At 44.0% G+C, this 9,575-nt stretch overlaps 1 protein-coding gene across 1 annotated transcript in view; it reads right to left on the bottom strand.

Annotated features, from left to right (window-relative positions):
- Positions 1 to 5,023, bottom strand: part of Topaz1 (testis and ovary specific PAZ domain containing 1) — an 85,470-nt gene extending 80,447 nt beyond the window's left edge. The window contains exons 1-2 of the mRNA XM_005348145.2: positions 4,799 to 5,023; positions 1,691 to 4,103 (exon numbers count right to left, since the gene is read on the bottom strand). Coding sequence (XP_005348202.1) covers positions 1,691 to 4,103; positions 4,799 to 5,015 — 2,630 coding nt within the window. The 5' untranslated portion in view covers positions 5,016 to 5,023. The remainder of the gene's footprint in view (positions 1 to 1,690; positions 4,104 to 4,798) is intronic.
- Between the last annotated feature and the right edge of the window lie 4,552 nt (positions 5,024 to 9,575).

Below are 9,575 nucleotides of genomic sequence, written 5' to 3'. Positions count from 1 at the left end.
ACGTCTGTATACTATGTGCATGTCTGCCTACATGTACGTCTGTATACTATGTGCATGTCTGCCTACATGTACGTCTGTATACTATGTGCATGTCTTGCACAGAGGCTCAGAGAGGATGTTGGGTGCCCTGGAACTGGAGCTACAGAGGGCTGCGACTCACACCTGGGCCCTGTAGAGGAGCAGCGAATGCTCTTAACTGTTAAGCCATCTCTGCAACCTCAAGATGTTATTCTAAAATGTAGGATTTAATTTTCCCTTTTATTCTTCAAATGAAATAAAATCATGAAATAGCAGGTTTTCCAAAGGCCCCTAATAACTGCATCTTACTGAGCCCTGTTATGAGGACTGTGAAGTGCCACTTGTAAGGGCTGTGTGAGCCGGGCAGTGGTGGCGCACACTTTTAATCTCAGTACTTGGGAGACAGAGACAGGTGATATTTCATTTGTATTTTAATAAATAAAGCTTGCCTGAAGATCAGAGAGTAAAACAGCCCCACTGATCAGCCTTACAGACCAGACAGTGGTGACACACACTTTTAAACCCAGTAGCCATACTAGTCTGCCATAGAAACGGGGAGGTGGTGGTGCATGCCCTGAATCCCAGCCGTAGAGAGGACTGTAAGATGGGAGGAGACAGCTCTCAGACACAGTCTCACTCTGAGATTCCTGGAGGCAGGATCGCCATTTCAGACTGAGGTAAAGGTAAAAGTCAGTGACTGGCTGTTTTGCTTTTCTGACCTTCAGGTTGAACCCCAATTTCTGTCTCTGAATTTTTATTAATTGTGCTATAGAGCTCTGTGAATTGGAGGCTGGCCAGGACATCCAGGGCTACACAGAGAAACCCTGTCTCAAAATACAAAAAACAAAATACTTGTGTGTTAAAGGGCTGATCCCCAGGTGGACCTAATCACTGAGAAGTAACTGGGTGATGAGGGCTGAACTAACCAATGTTGCATACAAATATAAACCAGAGCTTAAAGGATTATAAAAATGTAGTCAAATGTGATATTACATAACTTTTGTATCAACCAGAACAGGCCATGTTCCCAAGCACAAAGGTTACAGCACAGTAGAACTGCTTCAGGTAAACTAGTCCTACCAAGGCAATGATGGCTTAAAACACTTCCCTCTGCAAACTAGTATACTTTTTAATTACACTTCCAAGTCTTTTTTTTTTTTTTTTTTTTTTTGGTTTTTCGAGACAGGGTTTCTCTGTGGCTTTGGAGCCTGTCCTGGAACTAGCTCTGTAGACCAGGCTGGTCTCGAACTCACAGAGATCCGCCTGCCTCTGCCTCCCGAGTGCTGGGATTAAAGGCGTGTGCCACCATCGCCCGGCTCCACTTCCAAGTCTTGTTTCAAATAAACTTCAAGGCTTTTCTGTGCCCTGAAAAAATGATTTTTAAAATATCTAACAAGGAATCCACAGAAAAATGGGCTAATTCATTAGTAAATTGGTTCAAATGAGCTTAGCTACATGTTTAATGAAGAACATGAAAATAAACTCAACTGATGAAGTCACTTAATAAATAATCTTCAATTTAAAAACTAATCTGTAAAACATACATCCTTTACTTCAGCATAACGAAAGTTTTAGGTATCAGCAGTAATACACCGTGTTTAATAAATACTTAAAAAGGAGCTTTGGACCCCCAACAATCACTTGAACCAAAGGCATTCTTGAATATGCATACCTCAAATCACCTGCTTCTTTTTTCCCTGGAAGCTGCATGTGCTTAAAGTCTGCTAGCGGGTGCTCTTCAGGTACACTGGGCTCTTGGTTTATCTTGGAGACTTCTGAAGCAAATGAGAGTTCCCCTTCACTGGAGATTCCGAAGAGCTCCGGGTCATCTTGAATTACATCAATTAAGAGGACATCATCTTCATATGCTTTAAGAATATCTGGAAATCCCAATTTGAGTTCTGAAATGCTTTTAGTCATTTTTCTACCACTTACTTCAGAAGGAATTGGCACAAATGCTTCTTGTTCCTTAGAACAGAATGAACTTTGCTCAATAAACCCAAGATCACAAGAAAAAGCATTATTTTCAATTTTGAGAGACATAGTCTCCTTATTAGAAATAATATTGCCAGGTTCAGAGACATGATTATACGCTTTATTATCATAACATTTCTTTGCAAAGTTTGGAGAAGTACAGGAATTCTTATTGTAGAATGAGTGAGAAATGGCTTGCCCTGGAGTGACACTCTTAGGTATATTCAAAGACTGAGGTCCTGAAGTTGTTGTGCAGATATTTTCCTTATTTCTGCTTTGCTTTGCTTCTACTCCACACAAATTGTCTAGTAGCTCTAGGGGACTGTAAGCATCTCTCTCACATGACCTGGCATTCACTTCTTTTCTTTTTCCTGTCTTGTTCTTTAGTAAAGGGATTTTAAAATTAGCCAGCCGTCCCGTGTTTAATATTTTAACCAAATCTGGAGCCATAAGTGTTTGCTTAGTAATGCAAGCTTTTCGATGAATAGTTTTGTTTGCAATGTTATTTGCTTCCTGGCTTTCTTGGGATGCCATTGCCAAATTAAGTTTTGATAAATTCCCTCTCTTTTTCTTATTTCCTGTTAAGCTTTGAGTTACATTAGTTAACTGGGTGTCTTCAGTAGCATTAGAAACTACCTCTGTCCCATTTCTGGGTTCCTCTATCTTTTTATCATTGGGTACAGCTTCCTTTATAACCATCAAAGTAGGTTCTACTGAAGAAACTGAAGACAAACAGTTTAAATCAGAATCATACATTTCTTTATTTGAGGAGTCAATGGTTCTTTCTGTTAAGGGTTGCTGTAACAGCTTGGAGTCGATTAAGGGACTCTGATTTGTTTGGTGTATGATAGACTCATGTTGCCTACCATTTTCCAGAGATCCTGGAAGTGAGAAATTTAAACCTGACAGGGAAGTCTTTTTCCAACACTGGACTGTTATTCTAGCACAAGAATAAAAAGGCCAAGTTCTTTTACCAGTCATTGGTATAATTCTGCGACAGCTTACCTTTGGCTCTTCAGTTTCATTTCTCAAATCTCCCCATGGAGATCTTTTCCCCATACGGTGACTATCACTAGCTGATCTTGCCGAAGAGCTTATCACTGATTTAAAATATTCTTCTGGATCCATACTTTTGCATCCTAAGAACTCTGAAGTATTTTTTATATCCTCTTTCAAACGTGATTCAAAGGCTTTCTGAAACACAGTATTTACTTGATGTCTGGGACTTGTTTTCTCTACTGCTTCTGGGAGACATAAATGGTCCACTGGAGAGAGCGTATTATGGCTTATTTTTCTCAAAGCTTTTAGGAAACTCTTTTTAGGCTCTAAGGCCTCTGTTTCTTTCCCTTCCACATCCATTTGGTTTTCTTGTAACACCAACTCTGAATTGTTATACACATTAGAGAAATTAAGATCAATAACTTTTTCTTCTTTTTCAGACAGTTTCATCTTTTTTCTGTGTTTTCTCCCAGCGCTGTTCTCCTCTACCGAATATTTGTTTTTTTCACTTTGAAGGCAAGAAATCAAGCCACTGTTTTTATTTTGGTATAAACGACTTTCTTCAAGCAGTAACTTATTGGCTATTACATTTCCTTCCATTTTTGACAGCTTATCATTCTTCTCTGCAGCATGCCTAAGGTTTTCTTTCTTTAACTTCGAAGAGTTCTCTGCTGTGTGCACACATATACCTTGAGGTTCATGCTCAAAGTTGTTTTCATTATCAAAACCCTCAGAATGGAGGAAACTGTGATTAGGTGATTGGAAACTGCAACTTTTTTCTACTCCAGGTGACAAGCTATTACAAGAATATTTCGGAGTATTCTTGTACAGTTCATCTTGGAATTCAACCTTAATATTTTGTAATGCCTCGTCCTTAGTTATTTTGAGAGGTGGATTTTCTAAACTTTTACATTTCTTAATTCGAATCTTTCTTTTAATATCGTCTACCAAATCTTCCTTAGCCAAAGACTGTAAGAAAGCCATAGTCTGAAATTCACTGCACTCCACTGTTTGTAAAGACTCCGAACTGGTTAATGGCGCCTTTCTTACCAGGTCAGTCCCTGGCTGTGGATCATCACTTGGGGCTTCAGTAACTTTTCCTTTCTCTTTGGCTGATAAAAAAAAAAAAAAAAGAAAGAACGAAAGAAAGAAAGAAAGAAAGAAAGAAAGAAAGAAAGAAAAACATACCAGAAGACATTTTATACCGGGCAGAAAAAAAGCAACACCAGTTAACAGAAAACCTGTGAAGCCATCCATTTGTATTTCCCTGAAGAGCTGTTTAGAAACACAAACTGATTTTAATATTAAATATTTTAAAAAATTCAAACAGGTTTTGGCCCAGGCTGACCCCAAATTTGAGATTCTCCTGCTTCAGCCTCCCATCTTCAGGATTATGGGTGTGCATCACTGTGGCCATCTTTAAGAACTACAACTAAACCTCTATAAATTCTAAAACGGCAGAAAAACCTTAATAACATCATTTTACCCTAGTTAAGTTAAGCCACTGCTATTAATTCCTTCTACAGCCATTATAATGACGAGCTCCTAAATGAACGTATACTTTTATAGGAAAATTCTTCCCACCCCGCCTCTCATCCATCCCGTGCACTGGTAGCGCCCACACAAAATCAACTAAAGACTAGCCGTAAACAAAGACTGAGGGCAGCTGAGATGTGGCCCCCAGTTCTCTTACTGTGTCTTCTGGGGTGAAAAGGGAGCTTCACCTCCTTCGTTGCTCCTCTGCAAGGAAGGCCCACCGGGTCCCCGGCCCCTCCGCTCGCTGCCTTCCAGGCGGCGGATGTCTCACCCAACTTGTCACCTTCTGTCTCCTCTCTCCCGGGAGCCTGGGCCACCACTCTCCTCTTCTGCCTGCGCTCCTCCTCGCGCCCCCTGGCCTCAAGGCTGCAGCCTCCCACCTTGCCCGGCTCTGGCGTCAGCGGGAGGCTTCGCTTCCTCTGGCCTCGGGCTTCGCCTTCGCGTCCTGGGACCGTGGTGGGGCCCGAGGGCGGCGTTGGTGGCCGCATTTGCTCACCGCCTCTCGTCTAGCCCCTCTCGGGAGCCTAGAAGGCCCCCAGGTCCGCGACCGCTGCTTCGACCGCTGCTTCCACCGCGGGACACAGCCCACTGCCCGCCCTGGGCCTGGCTGCGCACCGCACCGCACCGCACCGCCTACCGACTCGGCAGGAAGCGGAAGTGGAGCGGGCTGGGCTCGGCTGGAGGCAACCGGCTTGGTGCCTCGCGGTCCGCCTGGCCACATGCTCCGTCGAGGGCCCTGGCTGCTGCTGGAGGTGACAGGGCCTCATTGCACCGTCGGATTTGTGGATGTCACCCCGGTGGTCCTCCCCCTCCTTCCTCCAGACCTGAACGTTCCGGAGATACCTGGGCGCCTTCTCCCAGGCACCCCGACTAACCTAACCATAGTCTACCTAAATGGCCTCTAACTACTCCCTTAGTCTCCCGGGTGCCCACTGTCGCTTTCTTCCTAATACCTTCACTTCCATAGAGGTAGCCCAGGCCCCCCACCCCAGCTTCAGACGTGCAAAATACCATTTATTTCTCTAAAATATTGCTTCTCTTCTGTTGGTGGAGAGAAACTTCTAAATGCTCTCCTGGATCCCTCGCACATAAATTTGCCAAATCTAATCGGTTCTATTTTCGGTGTTTGTCACTTCTCCTCCCCTCCCTTTGCCGTTACTGTCTCTCTGGCCCGCAGACTTTGACCTACAACGTCACGCTTCTAAATTTTATTGGATGTCTCCATCCCTGCCCAGTTCAGCCAAACCTGAACAGCTTGCCAGGCCTTGCCTCTCCATTGAAGGAGGACGCTGGCACCTCCCACCCTGACCCTTCATGAACGTCCTTCACTTAAAGATTAGAACAGAGTTTAAACTCCTTGTGTGCTTTTTTGGATCCTGTCTAACGTGCCTGTCTGTGATTGTTTAGTCGGTTATTATCTTACTTCCCTGGTGTCTTTACTGACCTTCAGTGGACAACTATGCAAAACAGGCACACTTCCAATTGTTGCTGGTGCATTGAGCTTTCTTGTTTCTAGGTCAGGCTGCCCTGGAACTTACTCTGTAGACCAGACTGGCCTCAAACTCACAGACATCTGACTGCCTCTGCCTCCCAAGTGCTAGTTTAAAGGTGTGTGCCACCATTTCCTGTCGTTTTCCTTTTTAAACAGCTGAAGTGACAGAAACTCAAAATAATAGTCTATACACATGTACATTCTTTCTAATAGCTTAATCAATTTTCCATCTTATTGCAAAGAAATTAATTTCTACTTATACTTAAATTGTTTCCATAACCATTTCAATAATCCTGATTCATAAATGTGTTTGTTCTTTATTCTTAAGCTGTGAACTAGTAGTTACAAAATGTACTTGATGAGAGAAATAAGCTCTTTAACACATTTTCACGTCTATATGTGAGACAGGCCTTTTAAAATAAATTAACACCACACATGGCTTTCACTTATGCCACCTTGAGCTACTCCTGGAATTCCCCAGATCACATGTACTCTGCTTGTGTGTATCTATACACTTATTCTTAAAATTACTTCTTTGCTTGTGTGCCTGGAAAACTACAATGCATCTTCCAGAAAAGCTTTCTGTTGCCCTTGTCTTTACATTCGGAGGGTTCAGAAGTCCCCTTCTGCATATTAACACACCATTTTTCTTTTTATTATTGTACGTGTGTGGATGTTTTGTCTGCATTATGTCTCTGTACCAGGTGGTGGTCTGAATAAGGGTAGTCCTGATAGGCTCATATATTTGAATGTTTAGTTATCAGAAAGTGGCACTACTTGAGAAGGATCAGGAGGTGTGGTAGTGTTACAGCAGATGTGGCATTGTTGGAAGAAGTGTGTCACTGGGGATGGGCTTTGGGGGTCTCAAAAACCTATGTCCAGAGTCTCTCTCTTTCTTCTAGGTGCATACAGATCCAGATGTAGTCTCAGCTCCTTCTCCAGTACCGTGACTCCATGCCACCATGTTCCTACTATGACGACAATGGACTAAACCTCTATCACTGTAAGTAAGCCCAGTTAGAGGCTTTCCTTTCTAAGAATTGCTGTGGTCATGGTGTCCCTTCAAAGCAGTAGAACACCGACGAAGACATGTGCATTTCTGGTACCCATGGAGGCCAGAAAGATCTGTGACCCAACATACAGGTGGGGATTTTCTTTTCAAGACAGGGTTTCACTGTCGCTTTGGAGCCTGTCCTAGAACTTGCTCTTGTAGACCAGGCTGGCCTCGAACTCACAGAGATCCACCTGCCCATGCCTCTACCACCTGGCAACCTTAACAATGGTCTCATACAGGAATCATTCAGCATCCGAGCTGCTGGAACTGGGAGAAGTCTTTTGAATCAATGAACGAGCCTGTCACAGTGTGGTTTGTGAGAGCGTGGGACACAGGAGTTAATGGGATCAGTCTGCCTGCTGTGGAGGCAGAAAAGCTGAGTAAGGTATCTGTCCATTCCTCCTTAAGGCAAGGGCTGCATAACTGTAATACAGAGTGAGGGACATGAGTTCCTGATGGGCTGGTTTATCAGAGGAATTATTAGGAATAATTTTTAATCTCCTTCTGAGGTCCCCATAAATATCAAGGGCTGGGGACAGGGGACAGGTGCTATCAAGGGAATTAGGAATTGGAAAAGCTGTGTTTGAATCCCAAACTGGGCGCGATAGAACTATGTTCACAGAGGAGTAAAGGAAAAGAGATTCATCAAGGACCTCAAGGCAGGGTTGGAGCTTTAGCAGCTTGGTTGGGCGAGATCTTTATAAAGCAGAAGAGGCTTTGGCAGACCCAAGTGACTTAGACCAGCATTTTTAGTGTCTGTAAAGCGAGAGAAAAGAGAAGGCAAAGCAGAGGAAGAGGTCTGTTTGGATTGCATGAAGACAAATGTGGCAAAACTTGGGTGGAGCTAGAGATCTATGGAAAGAATGATAGAAAGCCAGACTGTATGCTTTCTGACCAAGGAGGTTCTGGAGGGCTTCAGTCTGAGGAGTTCACAGAAGACGTCCATGGTAGGACAATACAGGTGCAGATGATCAAGCCTGCCCCAGGGGTGGGCAATTATCCCCCAGACTAAGAAGATTACATTTTGCTCTAGGAAAAGATTACGCTAGGGTGGAGATGGTTTGTCCAGCCAGGAACTCCCCCAACAACCAGGTGTGGCAAACGGGGAGACAACAGCCACTGTGCCAACCCGGGGTCTCTCTGACCCAGGAAGCCAGCAATTGCAGCAGGGGTGAGCAGGACCACGTTCTCCCTTAGCCCCAGGAGGTGGGGTTGATCAGATTAATGAGTTAATCAGGGGTGAAGGGTCCCCATGGAAGAGCTCCTCCGTATGGAAACGTAAAGGCTCAGAGAGAATGAGCGCAGATCACAGAGAACTAGTGAAGTTACAGGCTCCGAGCGTTGTTTTTGTACAGACCTTGATTGATGGAGGAAGTAACTGATACGGGCGGACGGAACCTTTCCAGGCTGTGTTTAGACCTTGCTTGTGCTCCACTTTAGTATCTTCTTAGCTGTGAACTTCTGGGATTACCTGACCCTTGCCCGCAACAGATTCACTGAGGTTATCTTTGCAGTCTCACTATCTGTTATGAGATTGTAGTTCAGGATGTTACGTTGCCCTGCTCATCCTCTGTAAAAGGTTTTTGTTAAATAGATAACATAGTGCTCACCTCTGAATGTTGTGAAGATTGGAAAGCCATTGGAGAGGCAGGTGAGTGCCGGGGAGGTATTAGTTCACAAATAAGCAAGGGTAGAAACAGATGCTACCATCGGAGAGGCAGGTGAGTGCCAGGGAGGTATTAGTTCACAAATAAGCAAGGGTAGAAACAGATGCTACCAAAAGCCACAAGGTTGTTGACTGAGACTCCCACTACCAGGTGTCAGTTACCTTTCTAGGGGGTGTTGATAAAGGAGGCCGTGTTAGTGCCTAAAAGATGATGGCTGTTGCCACAGTTGTGGGTTGCATTATAGAACTGAGTGGTAAGACCCTATTGTTGAAGACATTGTATACATTGGTTGCAGGACTTGGAGAAAAAAAAAAAAAACAACCTAGAATTGGGTCTGAAAGGTCTTCCTGTGAGCTAACTCCTATGTGCCAGAAGTAGCTACAAAGGAACGCTTGTGGTGGGGGCTCATCCTTCGTGGTAGAAGTGCCAGACGAGCTGCGTCTAGCGCAATAATGGTAGGAATGGTTATGGAAACAAACAACTATCTGATCGGATATAAGGCCCAATTTCTCTCCACAGGGAGACATTTACATTTCATTTACACCTGTTAATGGGAACGTAGATTAAAAACATGTGGCTGGCAAAGTGATAGGCCTGCGTGGGAAAGCCATTGCTGCTGTTTATCAAAGGACTGCCTGTCAAACACAAACGTTTGTGTTTATGGTGTTTATGTCGGTTGATCAGTGTTGCTAGCCTCAACTCAAAAGCCCCAGGATGCTCCTGTTGCTGTGGCACATGTCCTATCTGTAGTCAAGCCCTCCAACGCTCAGAATCATGGGGAAAGAGGGGATACAGAAAGAATGTATTCCATCCTGCAGGGAAGCACTTTTTTTTT

This window comes from Microtus ochrogaster, chromosome 5 (genome assembly GCF_000317375.1).
Source record: "Microtus ochrogaster isolate Prairie Vole_2 chromosome 5, MicOch1.0, whole genome shotgun sequence".
Classification (NCBI taxonomy): domain Eukaryota; kingdom Metazoa; phylum Chordata; class Mammalia; order Rodentia; family Cricetidae; genus Microtus; species Microtus ochrogaster.
This window is presented reverse-complemented; position numbering and strand designations above follow the sequence as displayed.